At 43.9% G+C, this 25,796-nt stretch overlaps 1 protein-coding gene across 1 annotated transcript in view; it reads left to right on the top strand.

Annotated features, from left to right (window-relative positions):
• Positions 1-15,627, top strand: part of LOC147340055 (melanoma-associated antigen B1-like) — a 41,691-nt gene extending 26,064 nt beyond the window's left edge. Inside the window, exon 2 of the mRNA XM_086388395.1 lies at positions 13,822-15,627. Within this exon, the coding sequence (XP_086244521.1) occupies positions 13,883-15,142 (1,260 nt within the window). The 5' untranslated portion in view covers positions 13,822-13,882 and the 3' untranslated portion in view covers positions 15,143-15,627. The remainder of the gene's footprint in view (positions 1-13,821) is intronic.
• The last annotated feature ends 10,169 nt before the right edge of the window (positions 15,628-25,796 follow it).

The following is a 25,796-nucleotide window of genomic DNA, read 5'->3' on the forward strand; positions in this document are numbered from 1 at the left end:
AGTTTCCAGGGAAGCTGTCATTCTATGGAAGAGGCTGAGAGACTCTCTACTTCAAGAAGAACAAAAAAGAAGCAGGGTAAAGAGTGGGTGGAGAGAATATATTACTTTGGTTTCATTGCTAAGCAGAATTTTGGCTGATTGGGGAGGTTGGGTCATTTTATTTTTTCTTTTGGTTAGAATGCTGCATAGTTTCTGACATCTGATAGATGCAAAAAAAGAAAAGAAACCCAGCTGATGTAACATCTGAGGTCAAGATCATCATAATAACTGCGATTTCTCCTAATTTCTCAATAGAGACAGGTGCTGTGACAGATGCTTTTCATAAATACCTGACAAGGCAGGGTTTATCAAACTCACTTCACAGTGGAGAGCCCAAGGCTCATAGAGTTAGAGTTTGGTTTTGTGCCAAAATACTTAAGGCTGGTAAATGACAGAGCTAGGACTAGACTGCTCTAAACTACTGTAGCGTACATACTGTTCTTCTCCCCCCACCCTGAGACATACCCTTGTCTTGTCTTTTAAACAAGTACTTTTAACATTTGATATTTCATTTCCCTTGTGGCTCAGCTGGTAAAGAATCCTCCTGCAATGTGGGAGACCTGGGTTCGATCCCTGGGTTGGGAAGATCCCCTGGAGAAGGGAAAAGCTACCCACTCCAGTATTCTGGCCTGGAGAATTCCATGGACTCCATGGACTGTACAGTCCATGGGGTCACAGAGTCAGACGTGACTTTCACTTTCACATGGTAATTCTCTCTTTTGGACTTCCCTCATGGCCCAGGGAAGTCCAGATGGTAAAAGCCTCTGCCAGCAATGCAGGAGACCCTATTTAGATCCCTGGATTGGGAAGATCCCCTGGAGAAGGAAATGGCAACCCACTCCAGTACTCTTGCCTGGAAAATCTCATGGACAGAGGAGCCTGATAGGCTATAGCCCATGGGGTCACAAAGAGTCGGACACGACTGAGCAACTTCACTTTCACTTCTCACTTGTCCTTTTTCTTATTTATTTATTTGGCTGTGCTAGATCTTAGTTGCAGCACATGGGGTCTACTTCCCTGACCAGGGATCGAACCTGGGCCCCCTGCATTGGGAGCCTGAGGTATTAGCCACTGGACCACCAGGAAAGTCCCCACCCTGTAACTTTTATTTCAGTGTTTTTCTCAGTACTTCGAAATTTGTCCTAGGTGATAAAAAAGAATGTCCTTGTACTCAAGCTACTGCATCAGAATGTGTAGCCAGAGCAGTAAGAATACTAAATATATTTAACCAGAAATGCATATCCCTTATTCAGTACTCATAGATAAATGAAAGAGACGATATTCAGTGACAGTATTAGCATGTGCATTGGCCATGTTAGATAAGCTCTGAAGACCAAGGGCTCTCCATATCATGCTTACAGTCTCTTGTCTGTAGAAAGTAAATCTACCAGAACAGAAATGACATGAGAATCTTCCCCTGGCTGATGAGACAGATTTATGTACTTTTTTCCTCTGATGGATGACCACCTATCCTGGAACTCCTGCCTTGGGCTGTAGCTTCTCCATCTCCTATCACTCCTGGGACAGGGACCCATTCATTCTCCATAGCATTGCAGAGCAAACACAGTTCAAAAGTTTGCAGAGATGTGGAATTTCCCCAGAAGCCTTTAATCCAAGACACAGAAAGCAACATGAGGGCCCCATGTAGGAGGATTGAGGAGAGCAACACCCCAGAATATGGAGGTTGGTCACTGGAACAGCACTCCCAACTGCTCTCAGTCACAGGGGATCTCAGAACTGTTGGGCTAAGCATGGCCTCGCTTATTCTTCAGGCTTCTCAGAGACCTAAGAAACTTGGTCTTGGTGCAGAGTTCTGAGGTTGGTAGAGGAGAGAGGATCAATCTCTCAGAAATGACAGTGATTAACCTGAATGAGGGTGATGGAAAGATGCAGCCCCATAGTAGGAACCTGTAAAGATATACTTGTCCTTATTGGCAAGTATATGAAGTTCAGAACAATCCGGGCTGCTTTCAACTCAGGACTTTCAACTCAGGTCCCAGGAAGGTAGGGATTTTAGGAATCAGCTGAGCCCTCAGCCTCAGATCAGCAGAGAATAGAGCCCCAGGAAGGGTGCAGAGTCAAAGTGAAGACTCAGGGTGTGGATATGGAAGCCCCTCGACTCACAGCCGACAGGACTACACTTAGCTCATCTTCTCCAGTTAGCCCTGGGAGGCATAGGTAAGTGCTGGCCAGCTCAAGGGCCCCGTGACTTCTGCCTGGTTGGTGTCAAGGAGATGAGGACCTTGGTTTATAGGCGGGCTGTTCATCCGAGAGTGGAAATCCCAGGTATGACAGTGTCACACTCTTGTGTGAGGAGTGTGGCAGGCAACTACCCCATTACAATAAATTCTTAGAAAGCCCTGCAAATGTAATGGGCCCTGGGAGGGAACAGGCAGGGCTTTCAGACTAAGTTTATCCCTTATTTTCTGAAGGTGAATGGCTTCAGGGCCTTAAAGTCCTTGGGCTAATGGGGAGGCCTCATTTAGCTGATGTAGGGTACCCAGTTCCTAATAGTGTTCAATTGATGGCACTGACTGACAATGAAGGATCCCTCTCAGAAAGAAGGGGGCCACGGAGGGCACTGTCCCTGTTAGGTCTTAGACTGTGCCACTTAGGCCTGGTGACATGGTGAGTCCTACTCACTTCCTCCCAGAGGATCACATGGAGGTAAGGAATCTCATCCTGATCAAACAGAGCGACCACAGGTCAGCAGAAGGATGATTTCCAGTTTGTACCAGAGGGTAAGGACCCTGATGACTGAAAAGACCATCCATCTCAAAACAATGGGGGCAGAACACATTGCTTCCACTACTGTTAGCCTCGGAAGACCACAGCCTGTTGTGGCCCGATGAGGCAAACTCCACTTCTTCCTTGGGGGTCTCGGAATTGGGGGCCTGAGGGGAGAAGCTTTAAGGCAAGTCAGGGAATATTTCCAGTTTGTGAATATTTCCAGGTTATTTCCAAGTCAGGGTGAGGATGGTAAAACTGTTTAAACATACATACCAGGATGGCCACAGAGAATCTTCCCTACTGTCAGGCTAGAAGGCCACAGGTAGAGTTGTCAGGCAAAGGGGCCCTTTAGCTCTGACCGAAGAGTAGCAGGAAAGTTAGGATTTTGGTCTGATGGTGGTGGTCCCATGTCAACAGAGGGGGGAGTCTTGGGCTTGGCTGAGAGTCAAATTTGGGACCCTGAGAGGAACCACCTGTCATCCTCAAGGAGCTTGCCACAGCTTTCATTCTTGTGAGACTATGGGGAGGGGTGGCTAGATAAGGCCACTCTGATTTCCTCCTCCAGGCTCACAGGGAGGTATTGGTCTTACTATGAGGAGATAGGCCTCAGGTCAAGAAGGAGGGGATTCCCCAGGCCCCACCAGAAGTCAAATTGTGAAGCTCGAGTGGAGACTGAGGGGTCTTCTCATCCCTGAATAGAGGGTACAAAGGAGAGTCCTGCCCTCCCCTTTGATGTCAGTTCTAGAAAGCTCAGGGGAAGACTGTCAGGCAAGGCTCTCCCTCACTTCTTTATACCAGGTCTTCTTCTTCTTCTTGTTGAATTGCTAAGTCATGTCTCACTCTCTTGTGACTCCATGGACTGTACCCCGCCAGGCTCCTTTGTCCATGGGATATTCCAAGGAAGAATTCTAGGCTGGGTTGCCATTTCCTCCTCCAGGGGATCTTTCTGACCCAGAGACTGAGTCTGTGTCTCCTGCAGCTCCTGTATCTCAGGCGGATCCTTTACTGCTGAGCCACCAGGGAAGCTCGATATCAGCCCTAAGGGAGGTCAGATCTTTGTTGGAAAGTGCAGGCACCAGTCATGAGAAGGGAGGGATATGGTGCCTGCCAGGCCCTGTGGCAGATGCTTTACAGTTACCACCACATGCCACCAGTCTTTCCAGACAGGGCTTGTCAAACTCCCTTCACAGTTAAAGAGCTCAAGGCTCTCTCAGTTTAATGATGTGACAAACTTTTCCATGGCTGGTAAGTGACATAGGCCCTTGATCTGAGTTAGTCTAAAGCTCACCCTCTCACTCCTGCAAGCCTGAGCTGAACTGGTAGCCTTAATTCCCTTCTTATTCTCATTACTGTGAAATGTATTGGAAGCAATAAGAAGAAAGACTCTGAGGTCGAACTATTACATTGTAATACATAGCCAGAGCAATAATAATAATAATGCCAAAACAAATGTGACATATGAAGAGAGGAAAAAAGAGATAATATTTGCTGGCAATAAGATCATCTATGCATACATATGAGGTTTCAAATAAGTTTAAAGATCAAGGACTCACAAAACAATCATCACATAACCATTTTTTTGTATAAAAATATCTATTAGATCTAAAATATAAACTTTATTTATTAGAACAGAGGTTGCCTGAGAAGTCTGGCTGAAGGACAGACGGCCAGGTTACCACATTTTGTTTCTCTCACAGGTCTCTACCTGGGCCCCTTATTTATGCCATGGATTTCCCATCTCTTATCACTCCTAGGACAGGGACTCCTTCTCTGCAAGGTTTGGAGTAGGGAAACTGATCAGGGCTTTTCAGGGATGTGGCATTTCCTAAGAAGCCTTTAATCAAAGGGCCAAGGGCTTATAGGGGGACACCCATACATCTGGACTGAGGAAAGCACACCCAGGAATATTAGGTATAAGAAGGATCCAGGGAGAGACCTCAAGTTGAACATCTCTTTTGTCTGTTGTCACAGTATAGTTGTCAGGGACTTGAAACCTTTTGTCTAAGGAGGGCAATCTCAGGTCAGAGTAGGAATTGTCAAATATATATGTGAAGCCCCTTAATAAGAAGTGAAAGAAATAGCCACCCAGAACCGCTGGGGTTCTGTAGTGTCCACTTGCTGCTGTCAGCCCTCGGAGGTCCTGAATTCCATCATAGGATGAGGTAGAGAGAGGCCTTGAGAGCTGAGAGAGAGTGCTACTGCCATGGGCAGGGCACGTTCCAGATCTAAGTCCTCCAGCTCCTCCCACATAGTGACATCCAGGGCAGATCCTTCATCTTGAGGTTGAAAAGAGAAGTAAGTATTCCAAGTAATTGAGTGCCAAGATGGAGCTTAAGGGAATACATTTTATGTCTTTTTTTGTTCTTGCTTGACCTCAGTAACTGGGATATGTATCTTTTTCTGCTTAGGGCTTTCTTTTTCATAGTATTGAAATATTCTTCCTTGTAATTGAAGGTTTCTTTGACTCCCGTATCTGTGTTTATGAACAAAGTATATCCCATTTATTACTGTTTTTCAGTATAAAGCTTTTGGTATTTTCTATAATGAATCAGATAATGAATCAGAAATCCTTGAATCTCTGTGATTCAGAGAAAGATAACATGTCAAAAGTATTGGGAGTTTCTTGCCAATGTGAATGAAGACTAAGTGAAATTGTTGTTATCAGGAAATAAAGAAAAGGGTCTTGACTGTGTGGCATCTGCAATACAGTGGAACAGGAATTCCCAGCCCCTGTTTCCCCTCAGCAGCCCAGATTTTAAAATTGTATAAGTAACAAAATACCTTTATAGAAGGTCTAGAACCCAATTAAGAAATTGCAGTACCACAGGTAAGCATAAAACTTAGATCAGCTGCACTTGCAATGCATAAGCCCAGTGATTTGACTCTATTGGCATCACCCCCTGTCTCGGGCTGGTACAGCTTGGTACCAAAAGAGATTGCAACCTTTCCTGGTAGGGCAAAGTGACAGTGGGGGAATGTTTTGAGTGTCCAGGAAACTGTTAGTACTAAGAAAGGTATTCAAGAAAGGTGCAGGACACAAAACAACACAGAAAAGTGAGTTGTGTTTCTAAATACTGACAACAAACTATCTGAAAAAGAAATTAAGAAAACAGTTCTATTTCAAATATGTCAAAAAGAATAAAATACTTAGAAATAAATTTAATCAAGGAAGTGAAATGTCTATACACTGAAGGCAACAAGACACTGATGGAACAAATTGGAAAAGACACAAATAAAAAGATGTCCCAAGTATATGGATTGGAAGAAGTCATACTGTTCAAATATCCATACTGCCCAAAGTGATCTACAGACTTAAGGTACTGTGTGTCATAATTCCACTGGAATTTTCCAGAGAAATAGAAATGCTAAAATTCTTATGAAACCACAAAAGACCTTGGATAGACAAAATAACGTTGAGAAAGACGAGCAAAGGTGGACGCCTGGCTCTTCTTGCCTTTGTTCAAGACAATATGATACCAGCATATACATAGATACACAGACCAATGGAACAGAATAGAGCCTAGAAATACAACCATGCACATATAGTCAAGTAATCTTTGACAAAGGCACAAAGAATACACAGTGAAAAAGATAGTATCCTCAGTCAACAAACAGTGTTGAGAAAACTGAATATTTGCATGAAAAGTATCAAACTGGAGTCGTATCTTACATCATACTCAAAAAATGCAAAATGGATTTAAGACTTAAAAATGAGATCAGAAACCTTAAAACAGTTAGAAGAAAACATAGGGGGGAACTCTTTGTCTTGGCAATGTTCTGGAGATTTTAGTTTTTTTTTGTTGTTGTTGTTGTTCTTTTTAATTTGACAACAGAAACACAGGCAAGAAAAACAAAAATAAATGGCACTACATCAAATTAAAAAGATTCTGTATAGCAATGGAAACAATCAACTAAATGAAAAGGTGGAATAGGAGAAAAAGTTTGCAAGCCATATATCTGATAACTTAATATAAAAGGAACTCAGACAACTCAATAACAGACTAATTAATTGAAAATAACTAAAAAAGGAGCAAAGAACATAAATATTCTCCAAAGAAGACATACAAATGCCCAACAGCTATATGAAAAGGAGCTCAGCATCACTAACCACCAGAGAGATGATAATCCACACCACAGTAAGAGATCACCTCATACCTGTTGGGAGAGCTATTATCAAAAACCAAGTGATAACACGTTTTGGCAAGGGTGTTGAAAAAAGGGAACCTTTGCACACAGTTGCTGGGAATATAAATTGTCACAGCCACTATGGAAAAGAAGTGTGGAGGTTCCTCAGAAAATCACAACTGTAACTATCCTACGACTCAGCATTGCCAATTCCTTGTATGTAGTCGACCCTTGAACAACACAAATTTCAACTGTGCAGGTCCACATATAGATGAATTTTTTTCAATAAATACATTGGAAAACTATTCAGAGGTTTGAGATGACTTGAAAAAACAGGTGACTCGCATATCCTAGGAATATAAAAAGATTAAGAAAAAGCTGTCATGAATGCATAAAATTTATGTAGATACTAGTCTATTTTATCACTTCATGGGAAATAGATGGGGAAACAGTGTCAGACTTTATTTTTTGGGGCTCCAAAATCACTGCAGATGGTGACTGCAGCCATGAAATTAAAAGACGCTTACTCCTTGGAAGGAAAGTTATGACCAACCTAGATAGCATATTCAAAAGCAGAGACATTACTTTGTCAACAAAGGTCCGTCTAGTCAAGGCTATAGTTTTTCCTGTGGTCATGTATGGATGTGAGAGTTGGACTGTGAAGAAGGCTGAGCGCCAAAGAATTGAGGCTTTTGAACTGTGGTGTTGGAGAAGACTCTTGAGAGTCCCTTGGACTGCAAGGAGATCCAACCAGTCCATTCTGAAGGAGATCAGCCCTGGGATTTCTTTGGAAGGAATGATGCTAAAGCTGAAACTCCAGTACTTTGGCCACCTCATGCAAAGAGTTGACTCATTGGAAAAGACTCTGATGCTGGGAGGGATTGGGGGCAGGAGGAGAAGGGGACGACAGAGGATGAGATGGCTGGATGGCATCACCGACTCAATGGACGTGAGTCTGAGTGAACTCTGGGAGTTTGTGATGGACAGGGAGGCCTGGTGTGCTGTGATTCATGTGGTCGCAAAGAGTCAGACATGACTGAGTGACTGAACTGAACTGAACCATAAAATATACACAAATATGAAAATATTAAATTTATCAAAAGTTATGCACACGTGCGCGCACACACACACACACACACACACACACACACACACTTATGGACCATGAATAGCACTATTCGTCCCTGATGAGCAGTTTCAGTAGTAAATTGTGATCTCAAAAAACTGACCACCGATGGTTTTCAGGTAGTTCTCATTGTGTTTACTATGATATATTGTAAACCTTGAATAACATGATAGGACTCATATGAAGTGCCCCTAGTGGTGCTGGAAGTGCTCTTAAGAAGCAGAGAGAAGTCACGACATTATGCAAAAAAGTTGAATTGCTTGTTGTGTACCACAGTGTGGGTCTGCAATCGTGGTTGCCACCATTTCAAGATGAATGAATCCAGCATAAGGACCACTGTAAGAAAAAGAACAGGAAATTTAAGTGCAGCTACACCAGCAGGTGTGAAAACCTTGTGCTTCTTGTGAACTACATTTTTATCTTGTGTTTAAAATATAGCTTGTATGTGGGTGCAAGATTGCAATAAGCAAGGCATACCTATAGACTCTAATATGATTGAAGAAAAATAAAAGTCATTATGACAACCTAAAGCAAAAGGCGGGTGTGAAGGATCTAAAGCTGGAGAATTTAATGGCAGCAAAGGATGGCCTGACAAATTTAGAAAGAGGTTTGACTTAAAATATCAAAATAATAGGAGAAGCAGCTTTTGCAAAATCAACAGGCAACAGATGTGTTCCCAGATGCCATTAAGAAAATCACTGGGTATTAGCTCTTCACGGGATAGCTATCCCAGAGTCTGGGTTGCTATCTCAATTTAGTTCCCTCAGATTGCCCTCGGGGCATTCAGACACGGGGTCCTTACCCTAAGCAATGCAGCCTGTGCCTCCCTGTCAAGCCCCCCCCCCCCCCCGCCGCCCCCCTACCTTGCTAGTGGCAGACGTGAGTGTCTAGGCTGCTGCTCCACTGGGAGTTGCCGTTAGGCATGTAATCTGTGGGTTTTAATTATTTATGTATGTATTTTTTTTTCCTCCCGATTATATTTCCCTCTAAGATTCCTAGGCTCACCACAGACCCGCCAGTGAGAGTGTTTCGTGGTGTTCGGAAACTACTCTCTTTAAGATTCCCTTCCCGGGATGGATTTCCATCCCTACCTCTTTTATCTCTATGTTTATCTTTTATATGTTGTCCTACCTCCTTTTGAAGACAATAAACTGCCTTTGTAGGTTCCTGATGTCCTCTGCCCGCGTTCAGAAGTTGTTTTGTGGAATTTTCTCAGCATTCAAATGTTCTTTCAATGAATTTGTGGGGGAGAAAGTGGTCTCCCCATCCTATTCCTCTGCCATCTTAGGACTGCCCCTTGAAACATGGGATCCTAATACCACAACCAGGGTTTGAACTCATACCCCTTACACTGGAAGCACAGTTTTGTTTTCTGTAATTTGAACGTTTATTTTTTGCTTGGGGATAGCCAATTAAGAATATTGTGACAGTTTCAGATGAACAGTGCAGGGACTCACCCATACATAGACATGTATCCACTCTCCCCCAAACTCTCCTACCATCAATATTGCCACATAGCACATAACCAAAATAATTAAGAGAGATAAAGGAGAGAAAGAGATAATGCTCACTAACCATATGATTATCTGCATGTGCAAATTCAGACACCCTCAAGTTATCAAGGGCTTACAAGATTATCAGGTGCTATGCTTCTATGTAGAAAGTAAATACTTAATTTTTTTAATTAAAAATATTTATTTTTGGCTGCTCTGAGTCTTAGCTGTGACACTCGGGATCTTTGTTACCACATGAAAGCTCTTTAGTTGTGGCATATGAAAGTTTTAGTTGTGGCACATGAACTCTTAGTTCTGGTATGTGGGATCCAATTACCTGACCAGGGATTGAACCTGGGCCCCCTTCACTGGGAGTACAGAGTCATAACCACTGGACCAACAGGAGGGTCCTGAAAGTAAAGATTTTAGAACCACCCTAAATCTGGTGGCTCAGAAAGTAAAGAATCCACCTGCAATGTGGGAGTCCTGGGTTTGATTCCTGGGTTTGGTACATCCGCTGGAGGAGAGCAACTCACTCCAGAATTCTTGCCTGGAGAATCCCCATGGACAGAGGAGCCTAGCAGGCTACAGTCCATGGGGTTGCAAAGAGTAGGACATGACTGAGCAACTAAGCACACACCCAAAATCTGGCTGAGGAGAAGAAATATATCAGCTCTTTTTCTCTGACAGCATACCATCTGTCCTGAGTTCCTTGATTTGTGCTGCATTTTCCTAATCTTACATCACTTTTGGGACTGAGACCCGTTTTCTTCAAGATTTGTTAGAGGGTAATTGCTCAAGTGTTCGTAGGAATATGCATTTCCCAGGAAGCCTTTAATCAAGCAACAGAAGCTGATATCAGAACTCCATAAAAGAGGACTGTGGAGACAGTGACTCCTGATTATAGTGGTCACCCAAACAGCTATCTTAGATCAGTAGAAGGAGCAGTCTCAGGCTGTGGTAGATGTAGTAAGGATGCTGAGCAAGAGGAATCCAGAAGGACTCGAGTTGCATCCCTGCTGCCTGTTTTCGGAGGACCTTCTGGACTACGATCACATGAGGGTCACCCTGACTTCCAACTTGGAATTCTCAAGACTAGGACCTTGATGTAAGACAGGTAGCTTCACAAAGCAGAGAGTGGAGTTACAGGGTTCGTCCCGTGTCAATGTGAGGACGTGAAAGTGCACTCACAGTAGCACACACTGCATTGAAGGAGGCCCTGGAAAATCTCTGTCGCTGTGCTCCCCAGGAAGCTCAGGGCACAGATGTCAGGTTGATTTTCAGTCTGGAAATTCTCAGTGAGGTGAGGCCTCTGTCTAATAGGATCAGCCTAGTTTCGTGGGTGGACGAACCTGAGCCCAAGCAGGACCTCAGATGACAATGCTGAGTGTTAGCGGGGACGCCTGGAGAGGGAGCCAAACAGCATTCTGTAAATTCTTAGCTCTGAGAGACCCAGAACAGCTACTTCTAAGTGGTCCCCACATTCCACCTGTGTGAACTCAGGGAGGACAAGGCCTTCTCTAGCAGGATAGGGCCCCAGATCTGCAGAGGGGTGTCATCTTGACCATAACCGGACTTAAGGTGAGGACGATCAGTGCTAATGAGAGGATCTCCCCAGAACAGTGCTCCGATTCCTTCCACTAGGGACTTGGGTTGGAGAAGGAAATGGCAACCCACTCCATTGTTCTTGCCTGGAGAATCCCAGGGACGGGGGAGCCTGGAGGGCTGCCATCTCTGGGGTCGCACAGAGTCGGACATGACTGAAGCGACTTAGCAGCAGCAGTAGCAGGGACTTCCGAAGGCAAGGGCTTTGTTTGGGGGCTGTAGGACTTGGGTTCATAGATGGATGCCTTTGGGGCTCTGATAAACTGCACACGTAGGACCCTGAGAGAGAATCCAGAGACGGATGAATATTGAGCTACCGGGCTTCCCGTAGCATGCTGCCCTTGCGGTCGACCCCAGACGACCTCACGTAGGGCCCTACGCAGCTCCCCTCCACTTCCGGTTCGAAGGCGAGGAGCTCGGCCAGTAACCGCAGCAACCGTTTGGCGGAGACTTAGTGTCCAGGACTCGTCTGGAACCAAGGTGAGGACCTGAATGGAGCTGAAGGGACTTTCCCAACCCTCCCAGTAATAAAAGTGACCCATCCACATCCCACCCCTGTGATATGGCTCTTGTGGGCCCCTCAGAGCTATCGGCTGAATGTGGTCTAGAGTTTCTCAGGCTAAGGCGTTGGTCTGTGGGGGTAGGCCCAGATTCTACCCCGGAGGAGGTCTAGGACCTAGATTATGGCCCTGAGGGCTGAGGAGCAGAGTTCGACACTGCAAGAGGGCCTCACTGAGCGACTCCCCTATACTTAGCTCTAGGAGGCCTCGGGTAAGCTGGCCAACTGTCGTGCCCCCTGGTGTCCACTGGAGGTGGTTTTGGTGAAGTGAGAAACTTGCTCTAACAGAATAAACCCAGTTCAACAAAGGGAGCTAGTCTGCAACATGATTCATGGTTGTGACGCTGAGTAAGAAACGGGGCCACATAAAGCACCAGCCCTGTTTTCAGGCCTGGGAGAATCAGGCGTTTTGACATGACTTTTCCCGGGACATCTCAGGGAAATGAGCAACCAGGTCAAAGTGGTAGCCTTAGGTTATTAAGGGAGGGTTTCAGATTTGCCAGGGGTCATGGTGAGAACCTCGGGGGCCGTGGATATGTTCCACACCACATCATTCGGACCAAATCCTCCCTGACGTCATCCCTGGCAGACCTCAAGAATACATGTCAGTCCCCACTGTGGGCTAAGGAGTGGTCAGCTAAGGCAGTGGTGAACAGAGGGAGAGCTCTTAGACCCTGTCATGTGTCAAATGTAGACCTTGGATACTTCTATGTCCTGGTTGTTGTAAATAGTGCTGCAGTGAACATTTGAGTACAAGTGTCTTTTTCAGTTAGTTTTCTCAGGATATATCCTCCGTAATGGTACTGTTGGCTCATGTGGTAGTTTTATTTCTAGTTTTTTATGCAGAGTGAATTAAGTCAGAAAGAAGAAAGCTAATATCATGTATTAATGCATATATATGGAATCCAGAAAGATGGTACTGATGAACCTCTTTGCAGGACAGCCTGGCTCTGCAGACATAGAGAACACACTGGTGTAAACAGTGGGGGAAGGAGAGGGAGGGACAGTTTGAGAGAGTTACATTGAAAATGTACACATTACCATATGTAAAATAAATAACCACTGGGAATTAGTTTTATGACTCAGGGAGCTCAATGCCAGTGCTCTAACAGCTTAAGAGGGGTGGGATGGGGTGGAGGGGGGAGAGAGTTTGGAGAGGGAGGGGACATACAGTATACCTATGGCTAATTCATATTGATGTGGGGCAGAAAATAACATAATATTGTAAATATATTATCCTTCCATTAAAAATAAATAAATTTGTTTTAAAAAAGACATATAGAAGAAAAGAGGAGCAAAAAAAAAAAAAAAATTAACTTTGAATTGGGATCTTGGATGGGACCACAGGGACATCAACCTGCCTGCAACAGCTTCCATTCTTAGGAGACCGTGTTTGGGAAGATGAGGTCATCTTCACTTCCTCCTGTGGGGACACAGGGTGATTGGCTTTTACTATCAGACAGGTATCAGTTCAGGGGAAAGGGGAGGTTCTCTGGCAGGCGCCCAGTTAAGGAACCTGAGTGAGGACTCAGAGCATGCATCCCAACCCTTGGATTTCAGCCCAGGAAATCTCAGGGATGGGCTGTGAGGTTGAACATCTGCTTTACTGTTTTATACCAAGTCTAGGGGAGGGGAAATGTCTTGTCTGAAGGTGCAGCCACCAGTTAGCAAATGGAGAATAGTGCCCAGCGTTTTAAGGAGCCAAGGTAAGGACCTTGAATGATGATCCCAGTGAACTCAGGGTAGAAAAGACCCTACTGAGCTCTCAGCACTGGGTGTCCCCTGGGAGGGAGGTGGACTGAGGCATCCCTTCACTTGCTTCTGGATCATGTGGAGGTCTGAAGTGTCTGCATCAGAGCCAGAACTTGATGTGATAATACTGAAGATGAGCTGAGAGGACCCCACTGTCAGCACCTGGTGTCACCTCAGTAAATCCAAAGCAGGGCTGAGAGGATGCAGAGGAATAGTAAGGCCTCTGTTCTTCCTCTGGGATTCTCAGGAGACAAGCTGAGCAGGAAAACAGGAGCCTTGTGGGTTCCTAGGGCAGTGTCCTCAAGGACACGTGCAGAGGCGGCCTTTGATTAAGCCAAGGTAGAATCTCCCTGTTCTAACGTGCTCATGTCACCTCATTCTCCATCCTCCAGGTGCCCCTGTCTCCTGTCTATTGGCCCAGACCCCTGCCTGCGGTCCCTGACCACAGCTGTCATGCCTCGTGGGCAGAAGAGTAAGCACCGTGCTTGTGAGAAACGTCGCCAGGCCCGGGCTGAGATCCAGGGTCTTCATGATCAGGCTACCACGTCTAGGGGAGAAGAGACCACCTCCTTCTCCCCTCCTGATTCAGAGAGTGCTCCCTCAAGCTCGTCTGCTGCTGGCACCGCCATGGGGCCTCTGGGAGCCCAAGGCACCACCAGTGCTCCTGCAGGTGCTATACGCAAAAGATCTGGTGGTGGTGGCACAGCACGCTCGAGATCTGGAGTAGGTGGCATAGCACGCTTGAAATCTGGTGGAGGTGCCGAGGGCCAAGTTCAGGGAGGTGAAAATTCCTCCCAGGCCTCAGCTGCTGCTGAGAGCTCTCGCACAGATCTTCTGACCGTGGAGTCAGAGAATTTGGTGAAGTACATGCTGTTAAAGTATAAGATGAGGGAGCTAATTAAGAGGTCAGAAATGGTGAAGGTTATCCACAGAAGGTACAAGGCGCAATTCCCTGAGATCCTCAGCAGGGCCTCTGAGCACATGGAGATGGTGTTTGGCCTGGTGCTGAAGGAAGTCAGGCCCAACAGTCACTGCTATACCCTGGTGAGCAACCTAGATCTCAGCGACAGTGAGTCTATGAGAGGTGACTGGGGGCTGCCGAAGAATGGTCTTCTGATGCCTCTGCTGGGTGTCATCTACCTGAATGGCCATCGTGCCTCTGAGGAGGAGGTCTGGAAGTTCCTGAATATTCTGGGCATCTATGATGGAAGAATGCACTTCATCTTTGGAGACACCAGGAAGCTCATCACAGAAGATCTGGTGCAGGAAGAGTACCTGGAATACAACCAGGTGCCTGGCAGTGATCCCCCTCGCTATGAGTTCCTGTGGGGTCCTAAAGCTCTCACAGAAAACAGCAAGACGAAAGTCCTGCAATTTTTGACCAAGGTCAACGATTTGGTCCCTGATGCCTTACTGCCACATTATGAGGAGGCTTTGAGAGAGGAGGCAGAGAGAACCGGAGCCAGAGCTGCAACCGGGACCGGCCCTTCTGCCTCAGCCAGCCCTGGCCCTTCTGCCTCGGCCAGACCTGGCACTTCTGCTGCAGCCAGGGCTGGCACTTCAGCCTCAGCCAGGGCTGACATGTCTGCCTTGGCCAGTGGTGGCCCTTCAGCCTCGGCCAGAGATGGCACTTCTGCTGCAGCCAGGGCTGGCACTTCTGCCTCAACCAGTGCCCACTCCAGGGCCACATCCAGCCACTCATCTGGCCCCTAGTGTGGTCTGAAGCCCATTCTTCACTTTGTGGTTGGAAAAGCCTATCAACCTGTGTTCCTAATGTGCATCAATAACTTGTTGACTTTTTATTCCTCAATTTTCAATTTTTACTTTTTACAACAAAGTTTATTTTAGGTTCATGATAGAAGTATTTGAATTACGTGGGTCTCATGCTGTTTGCTGTTTGTCAGATTTAGGATTAAGAGTTTTGTTCTTTGAAATACATACTGGAAATCCTCAAATCACTTTTGTGATCCAAGATGAGAATAACTACACTTTAGGATAAGAATATCCATAGAAATATGCAAGACACCACACTAAGGCTCAGAACATAGATGCATAGAGAAATAGCTGAAAATTTGTCAATTTTTGGTTTGCTTTACTTACTCTCTGTTTAGTTTCCCTTTAAATAAATGTAAAAGATATATACTTTGATCAGATTATATTTTACAAGAATGTTTGAGAATATAAATTACAGCAAATGATTTATACGTGGTTCTTCTTTTACACAAACATTAATTGAGCATCTGCTTTTAAGAAAACTTCATGCTTGTACTGGCAATGTTTAGTCAAAAAAAAAAAAAAAATCAGTGCATGCCTCTGCCCATGCAGTTATAGTTTCTCAGAGAAGTTGTCATTATTTGGAAGAGGCTGAGTTACTCTCTAAATCAGAAAGAACAAGAAAGAAGCAAGATAAAGAAGGGGTGGCGAGAACATATTACTTTGGTTTCATTGCTAAGCACAAGTTTGGCTGATTGGGGAGGTTGGATCTTTTTTTATTTTTTATCAGAACACTGCATAGTCCCTGACATCTCTTAGATGCCAAAAAAAAAAAAAAAAAAAAAAAAAACCAGCTGATGTAACATCTGAGGTCAAGATAATCATAGTGATAACTGCTATTGCCCCTAATATCTCAATAGATACAGGCACCTTGCGTAATGCTTTCCATAAATACATATATTCCACCAATCCTACCAGACAGAGCTTATCAAACTCACTTTACAGTGGAGAGCCTGAGGCTTATAGAGTTAGAGTTTGGTTTTGTGCCAAAATACTTAAGGCTGGTAATTGACAGAGCTGGGACTAGACTCCTGCCCTAAACTAACATGAGCACTCATACTATTCTCTCCCCACCCTGAGACACACCCTTGTCTTTTTTTTAAACAAGTACTTTTGACATTTCATTTCCTTTTCCTTATTTATTTACTTTTTATTTATTTATTTATTTGGCTGTGCTGAATCTTATTTGCGGCACATGGGATTTACTTCCCTGACAAGGGATCGAACCTGGGCCCCCTGCATCGGGAGCCTGGGGTGCTAGCCACTGGACCACCAGGAAAGTCCCCACCCTGTATCTTTTATTTCAGTGTTTTTCTCAGCACTTCAAAATTTGTCCTAGGTGATAAAAAAAGAATGCCCTTGTGCTCAAGCTACTGGATTGGAATGTGTAGCCAGAGCAGTAAGAATACCAAATATATTTAACAAAAAATACGTATACCTTATTCATTACTCACAGATGAATGAAAGAGACAATATTCTGTGCCAGTATAAGCATGTACGTTGGCCATGTTAGATAACCTCTGAAGACCAAGGGCTCTCCATATCTTGCTTACAGTCTCTTGCCTATAGAAAGTAAATCTATCAGAACAGAAATGCCATGAGAACCTTCACCTGGCTGATGAGGAGATAGATTGATGTACTTTTTTTTTTCCCTGACGGGCTACCACCTCTCCTTGGACTCCTTGGGCTGTAGCTTGTCCATCTCCCATCACTCCTGGGACAGGGACCCATTCATTCTCTGTAGCACTGCAGAGCAAACACAGCTCAGGAGCTTGCAGAGATGTGGAATTTCCCCAGAAGCCTTTAATCCAAGACACAGCAAGATGAGGACCCCACGTAGGAGGATTGAGGAGAGCAACACCCCAGAATATGGGGTGGGGGTCACTGGGACAGCACTCCCGTCTGCTCTCAGACACAGGATCTCAAAACTGTTAGGCTAAGCATGCCTCACTTATTTTTCAGGTTTCTCAGAAACTTGGTCTTGGGACCAAGTTCTGAGGTTAGATAGGAGAGAGGGTCAGTCTCTCAGAAATGATGCTGATAAACCTGAATGAGGGTGATAGAAAGACCCAGCCACAACAGTAGCAACTTGTAAAGACCCGTCCTCATTGGCAATCCCATGAAGTCCAGAACAATCCAGGCTGCTGTGGTTAACTCAGGTCCCGGGAAGGTGGGGATATTGGGAATCTGTCAGAGTCCTCAGCCTCAGATCAGCAGAGAATAGAGCCCCAGGAAGGGTGCAGAGTCAAATTGAAGACCCAGGGTGTGGATATGGAAGCCCCTCAACCCCAGCCGACAAGGCTACACTAAGTCCCTCCTCTCCAGTTAGCCCTGGGAAGCATAGGTAAGTGCTAGCCAGCTCAAGGCCCCCTGACTTCTGCCTCGAGGGTGTCAAGGAGATGTGGACCTTGGTTTATAGGCTGGCTCTTCATCAGAGAATGGAAATCCCAGGCATGACATTTGCACAGTCCTCTATGAGGAGTGTGTCAGCCAACTACTCCATTACAGATAAATTCTTAGAAAGTCCTGCAAATGTAATGGGCCCTGGGAGGGAAGAGGCAGGGCTTTCAGAGTAAGTGTATCCCTTATTTCCTGAAGGAGAATGGCTTCAGGGCATTAAAGTCCTTGGACTAATGGAGGAAGCCTCTATCAGCTGAGGAAGGGTACCCAGTTCCTAACAGGAATCAGCTGATGGCACTGACTGACAGCGAAGGATCCCTCCCAGAAAGAAGGGGGCTACAGAGGGCACTGTTCCTGTTAGGCCTTAGACTGTGCCACTTAGGCCTGGTGACATGGTGAGTCCTACTCACTTCCTTCCATAACATCTCATGGAGATAAGGAACCTCATCCTGATCAAAGGGAGCAGCCACAGCTCATAGAAGTATGATTTCCAGATTGTGCCAGAAGCCAAGGTAAGGACCCTGATGACTGAAAAGACCACCCACCTCAAAACAATGGGGCAGAACATATTCCCTCCACTACAGTTAGCCTCGGAAGACCACAGGCTGTGGTGGCCCGATGAAGCAAATTCCACCTCTTCCTCGTGGGTCTCAGGGAATTGGGGGCTTGAGGGGAGAAGCCTTAAGGTAAGTCAGTGAATATTTCCAGGTTGTAAGTATTTCAAGGTTATTTCTAAGTCAGGGTGAGGATGGTAAAGAATGTGGGAACCCACATACCAGGATGACCACATAGAATCCTGCCTACTATCAGGCTAAAAGGCCCCAGGCAGAGTTGTCAGCCCAAGGGACCCTTCAGTTCTGACCGAGGAGTAGCAGGAAAGTTAGGGTTTTGGTCTGATGGTGGTGGTCCCATGTCAACAGAGGGGGGGATCTTGGGCTTGGCTGAGAGTCAAATTTGGGACCCTGATTTGGAACCCTGATTTGGGACCCTGAGAGGAACTGTCTTTTATCCTCAACCAGCTTCTAGAGCTTTCATCCTTGTGAGACTATGGGCAGGAGTAGCTAGATAAGGCCGCCCTCATTTCCTCCTCCAGGCTCCCAGGGAGGTATGGGTCTTACTATGAGGAGATAAGCCTCAGGTCCAGAAGGAGGGGATTCCCCAGGCCCCACCAGAAGTCAAATTTTGGAGCCTGAGTGCAGACTGAGGGGTGGACCCATCCTTGAGTAGAGACAAAGAGTGTCATGCCATACCCTTTGATATCAGTTCTAGAAAGCTCCGGGGAGGCCTGTCAGGCAAGGCTTTCCCTTACTTCTTTATATCAGGCCTTCTTTTTGTCACTGTTGAATCACTAAGTCGTGCCTGACTCTTTTGATTCATGGACTGTAGCTCCCCAGGCTCCTCTGTCCATGGGATTCTTCAGGGAAAAACTGGAGTGGGTTGCCATTTCCTCCTCCAAGGAATCTTCCCAACCCAGGGACTGATTTAGGTCTCCTGAAGCTCCTGTATGTACCACAGGCAGATACTTTACTGCTGAGCCACTAGAGTGGCCCTATTTCAGGCCTAAGGGAGGTCAGATCTTTGATGGAAAGTGCAGCCACCAGTCATGAGAAAGGAGGCATATGGTGCCTTCCAGGCACTGTGGTAGATGCTTTACAATTACCATGCCACCAGTCCTTCCAGACAGGGCTTCTCAAACTCACTTCAGAGATAAAGAGCCTGAGGCACTCTCAGAGAGTTTAATGACCTGACAAACTTCCCATGGCTGGTAAGTGGCAAGGATGGTCGTAGGCCCTTGAGTTGAGTTAGTCTAAAGCTCACCCTCTCACTCCTGCAAGCCTGAGCTGACCTTGTGCCCTTAATTCCCCTTTTATTTTCATTACTGTGAAATGTATCAGAAGCAATAAGAAGAAGGACTCTCAGGTCAAACTATTATATTGTAATACATAGCTAGAGCAATAATAATAATAAAACTAAAATAAATGTGACATGTGAAGAGAAGAAACAAAGCAATGATGTTTGCTGACAATAGGATCATCTGTCCATATATATGAAGTCTCGGATAAGCTTAAAAGATCTGAAAGCTTTACGGTTACACATAAGCTCCAAAGATCAGGATTCAAAAACAAGTCATCTCAGAGCCATTTCTTTGTATAAAGAAATATCTATTAGACATAAAATATAAAGTTTATGTATTCGAACATAAGTTCCCTGTGAAGTCTGGCTGAAGGAGAGAAGGTACAGGTTTGCCGGAGTCCAGCTCCAGCAGCCAGGGAATCAGCCTGAAGGGATGAGCGGTGCCGGCCAAGAATGATGTAGCCTCTGACTCGAGGTACGGGACTACATGTTTATTTCAAGCATCAGGTCTTCTTTTATACTTTGACAAAAGCATTAGGTCAGAGGTTTGACATTTTTCAGTTCCCCCTCACCCAGATTTATTGTCTCATTGTTGCCCTTTAAACAGAGTTCCTGTTTCAGCCATTCTCTCAGAATGGTGTTTACTTGTGATTACATTGTAACTCATGCTTATGTCTGGGCTGCATACCACATCCCTCAGTTTATTTCTTACCTTTCTAAATTCTGCTTGCCCCTAGTATCCTAAGCTCACTCTCTCCTAAAAAGGCTTCTCGCTATTCTTAATTATTCCTAAACCCTAAACTCAGCAAACTTCCTTTGCCATCAACATTTCCCTCACAAACAGGTCTCAGATAACAATCCTTCCCATGGCCTCAAGCTGCGGCCTACATGCTCACCCTGGGACATTCTTTGTAAAAATCCTTGAACAAATGCCAATGGTTACTTTATAGATCATTTTCTGGGCACAACTGCAGAAGGCTTTGTGCTTTCTCATAGTTCTCTGAAGAACAATAAGCACCTTAACATTCTTTCCAGCCAACTCAACCGAAGAAAGAACAACTCAGAATCACAAAACCTAACCCTTTCATCCCGGGACTGTGCCTGCGGGATGAGGAGAGGGGGTTGGGGCCATGCCTCCATTTTGTCAGTAATGCCTAACACGGGTCCCGACACAGGTTACCATGTTTGTTTCTCTCACGGGTCTCTACCTGGGCCCCCTTACTTATGCCATGGATTTCCGATCTCTCCTCAATCCTAGGACAGGGACTTCTTCTCTGCAACACTTGCAGTAGAGAAACTACTTGGGGCTTTTCAGGGATGTGACATTTCCCAAGAAGCCATTTATCAAAGGAGCAAGTGCCTATAGGAAGATAGCCATGCATCTGGACTGAGGAAAGCAACACCCCCCGAATATTAGGTGTAAGAAGGCTCCAGGCAGAGCTCTCAAGCTGAACGTTTCACTCACAGTACAGTTGTCAGAGGCTTGAGACCTTTGGTGTAAGGAGGGCGATCTCAGGTCAGAGAAGGAATTGTCAGATATATATGTAAAGCCCCTTCAAAAGAAGTGAAAGAAATAGCCACCCAGAACCACTGGGGTTCTGTAGCGTCCATTTACTGATATCAGCCCTGGGAGGTCCTGAATTCCATCATAGGATGAGGAAAAGAGAGGCCTTGAGAGCTGAGAAAGACAGAGCACTACTGCCATGGGCAGGGCACATTCCAGAACCAAGTCTTCCAGCTCCTCCCACATAGTGACATCCAGGGCAGATCCTTCATCTTGTGATTGAAAACAGGAGTAAGTATTCCAAGTAACTGAGTGCCAAGATGGAGCTGAAAGGAATGTATTTCATGTCTTCTTTTGTTCTTACTTGACCTCAGTAACTGGAAGATGTATCTTTTTCTGTTTACGGCTTTCATCTTCTTTTTTGGTACTCTTAAAATACTTTTCCTTGTAATTGAAAGTTTATTTGACTTCCATATCTGTGTTTATGAACAAAGTATATCCCACTTATTGCTGTTTTTCAGTGTAAGTATAAAGGTTTTGGTATTTTGTATAATGAATCAAGTCCTTGAATCTCCCTTTGTGGTTCAGAACAAGATAACATGTCAAGAGAACTGGCATTTGCTTGCCAATGTGAATGAACACAGAAAAATTGTTGGTATCGGGAAATAAAGAAAACGGTCCTGACTGAGTGGCATCTGTAATACAGTGGAATGGGAATTCCCAGCCCCTGCATCCCCTCAGCAGCCCAGACTTTAACATTGTATAAGTAACAAAATACCTTTATAGAAGGTCCAGAATGCAATTAAGAAATTGCATTACCACAGGTAAGCATATAGCTTAGATCAGCTGTACTCGAATTTGACTTTATTGGCATTAGCCCTTGTCTCACGCTGGCACAGTTCAGTACCAAGAGAGATTGTGACCTTTCTTGGTGGGGGAAAGTGAGAGTGGGGTGAATGTTCCGAGTGTCCAGGAAAATGTTAAAACTAAGAAATGAATTCAACAAAGCTGCAGGACACAAAATAACACACAACAATCAGTTGTGTTTGTAAACATTAACAACAAACTATCTGAAAAAAATTAAGAAAACAGTTCTATTTCAAAATCGTCAAAAAGAATAAAATACTTAGAAATAAATTTAACCAAGGAAGTAAAAGATCTATACACTGAAAACAAGGAGACATTGATTGAAGAAAGTGGAAAAGACACAAATAAAATGATGTCCCAAGTATACGGATTGGAAGAATTCACATTGTTAAAATATTCATACTACCCAAAGTGATTTACAGATTTAATGTAATGTGTGTCATAATTCCAGTGGAATTTTCCAGAGTAATAGGCTAAAATTCATATGACACCTCAAAAGGTCTTGAATACATAAAGTAATCTTGACAAAGAGGAGCAAAGGTGTAAGTACGGTGCTTCTTGATTTTGAACTATAGTTCAAGACACTGTGATACCAGGATAAACATAGACACACAGATCAACGGAACAGAATACAGCCATGTATAAACCCACACGTATATAGGCAAGTAATCCTTAACAACGGCACTAAGAATACAAAAGGAAAAAAAAATGTATCCTCAATCAACAAATAGTGTTGAAAAAACGGAAAATCTGCCTGCAAAGAGTAAAACTAGAGTCTTATCTTGCATAATACTCAAAAAAATGGATTCAAGACCTTAAAATGAGGCCAGAAATCATAAAATTCTTAGAAGAAAACAAAGGGGAAAGCTCCTCGTCAGTGGTCATGGCAATGTTTTGTGTTTTTTTGTTTTTAATTTGACAACAGAAACACAGACAAGAAAAAGAAAAATCAGTGGGGCTACATCAAATTAAAAAGATTCTGTAGAGCAATGGAAACAATCAACAAAATGAAAAGGTGAAATAGAAAAACTTTGCAAGCCATATATCTGATAAGTTAATATCTAAATTATAAAAGGAACTCATACAACTCAATTACAGACTAATTAGTTAAAAATAACTAAAAAACGAGCAAAAAACCTAAATATTTTCTAAGGAAGACATAGAAATGGCCAACAGCTATGTGAACAGGGGCTCAGCATCACTAATCATCAGTGAGATGGTAATCCAGACCACAATAACAGATCACCTCATACCTGTTGGGAGAGCTATTATCAAAAAGCCAAGTGATAAGAAGTGTTGGCAAGGGTGTTGAGAAAAGGGAACCTTTGCACAAAGTTGCTGGGAATATAAATTGGTACAGCCACTATGGAAAACAGTGTGGAGGTTCCTCAGAAAATCACAACTGTAACTATCATACGACTCAGCATTTCTACTTCTGAGTATGCAGTTGACCCTTGCACAACACAAGATTGAACTGTGCAGGTCCACTTATAGATGAATTTTTTTTCAATAAATACATTGGAAAACTATTCCGAGATTTGAGATAACCTGAAAAAACTCACAGGTGACACGCATAGCCTAGAAATATAAAAAATTAAGGGAAAGGTGTCATGAATGCATAAAATTTATATAGATACTAGTCTATTTTATCACTTACTGCCATAAAATATGCACAAATATGAAAAGGTTAAACTTATCAAAAGTTGTGCACACACAGACACACACACACACTTATGGACCATGAATAGCACTATTCATCTCTGATGAGCAGTTTCTGTAGTAAACTGTGATCGCAAAAAAAGTGATCACCAGTGGTTCTCAGGTATTTCTCATTGTGTTTAGTACGAGACCGTAAACCTTTTTTTTTTTTTTAATTTTATTTTACTTTTAAACTTTACATAATTATATTAGTTTTGTCAAATATCAAAATGAATCCATCACAGGTATACATGTGCTCCCCATCCTGAACCCTCCTCCCTCCTCCCTCCCCATACCATCCCTCTGGGTCGTCCCAGTGCACTAGCCCCAAGCATCCAGTATCATGCATTGAACCTGGACTGGCAATAACACCGTTGAACTCATATGAAGTGCTGCTAGTGGTGCTGGAAGTGCTCTCAAGAAATAGAAGTCATGACATTCTATGAAAAAGTTGAATTACTTGTTGTGTACCACACTTTGGGTCTGCAGTCATGGTTGCTACCATTCCAAGATGACATACTCCTTTCCCTATTTGGAACCAGTTTGTTGTTCCATGTCCAGTTCTAACTGTTGCTTCCTGACCTGCATACAGATTTCTCAAGAGGCAGGTCAGGTGGTCTGGTATTCTCATCTCTTTAAGTATTTTCCACAGTTTGTGGTGATTCACACAGTCAAAGGCTTTGGCATAGTCAATAAAGCAGAAATAGATGTTTTCCTGGAACTCTCTTGCTTTTTTGATAATCCGATGGATGTTGGCAATTTGATCTCTGGTTCCTCTGCCTTTTCTAAAACCAGCTTGAACATCTGGAAGTTCATTGTTCCCATATTGTTGAAGCCTGGCTTGGAGAATTTTGAACATTACTTTACTAGCGTGTGAGATGAGTGCAATTGTGCAGTCGTTTGAGCATTCCTTGGCATTGCCTTTCTTTGGGATTTGGAATGAAAACTGACCTTTTCAGTCCTGTGGCTATCCAGGTTGATCAAAGCTTTTCTTCCAAGGAGCAAGCATCTTTTAATTTCATGGCTGCAGTCACCATCTGCAGTGATTTTGGAGGCCAAAAAAAAATAAAAAATAAAGTCTCTTACTGTTTCCATCGCTTCCCCATTAATTTGTCATGATGTGATAGTATCATGTCATCTGCAAACAGTGCGTTTTACTTCTTTTTCAACTTGGATTCCTTTTATATCTTCTCTACTCTGATTGCCACAGCTAGGGCTTCTAAAATTATGTTGAGTAAACGTGGAGACAATGGACATCCTTGAGATTTTCATATTAAGTGAAGTCAGACAAAGACAAATATCACTCATATGTGGAATATAATTTTTAAAAATGATACAAAGGAACTTATTTAAAAAGTAGAAACAGACTGAACAGGTATACAAAATGAAATTATGGTTACCAAAGAGCAAATGGGGCAGGGAGCAATAAATCAGAAGCTTGAGATGAACATATATGTGTATATACACATACTGTATATAAGGTAGATGGCCAACAAGTATCTACTCTATAGAGCAGGAAACTCAATATTCTGTGATAACTTATATGACAAAATATTCTTTAAAAGAATGGCTATATGTATAGGTATAACTGAATCACTTTGTAGTACACCTGAGACTTATACAACATTGTAAATGAACTGTACTCCAAGAAATTTTTTAAAAAATCACTGAGGAGAAAACAGATCTGTCCGGAAAGGTTTTAATGCAGATGAAAGTGCCCTATTCTGGGGGATTTGCCACAAAGTACACACATTGGTAAAGAAGGGAAGTGAACTCCAGGATTTGTGACAGAAAGAGGCTACTTCTATGATTTTGTGCAAATGCTGTCAGGTTTTTGTGCAAATGATCAGGACTCCCCTAACTTCTAGGGCTGCTAACCCTGAGCCTTCAAGGGAAATGATAAACACCATCTGTCAGTCTTTTGGTTGTACAACGAGAAGGCCGGACAACAGGAACCTTTGTGGGGATTGGTGTCATCAGTGCGTCATCCCTGAATTCAGGAAGTACCTTGGGGGTTATTGACTGCCTTTTAAAATTCTTTTGATATTGGACAATGCCCCTGGCCACCCAGAACCCCATGAGTTCAACACTGAAGGCGTCAAAGTGTCTCCTTTCCCCTAAACACAACATCTCTAAGTCAGCCTATAGATCAGAGGGTCAAAGGGACCTTTAAGGGTCATTACACCCGGTACTCTATGAAAATAATTGTCAATACTATGGAAGAGAACCCTGATAGAATATCATGAAGTCTGGAAGGATTACACAACTGAA

Source organism: Bos grunniens, chromosome X, assembly GCF_055505025.1.
Source record: "Bos grunniens cultivar Pamir isolate PY7600 chromosome X, Bosgru_T2T1.0, whole genome shotgun sequence".
Classification (NCBI taxonomy): Eukaryota; Metazoa; Chordata; class Mammalia; order Artiodactyla; family Bovidae; genus Bos; species Bos grunniens.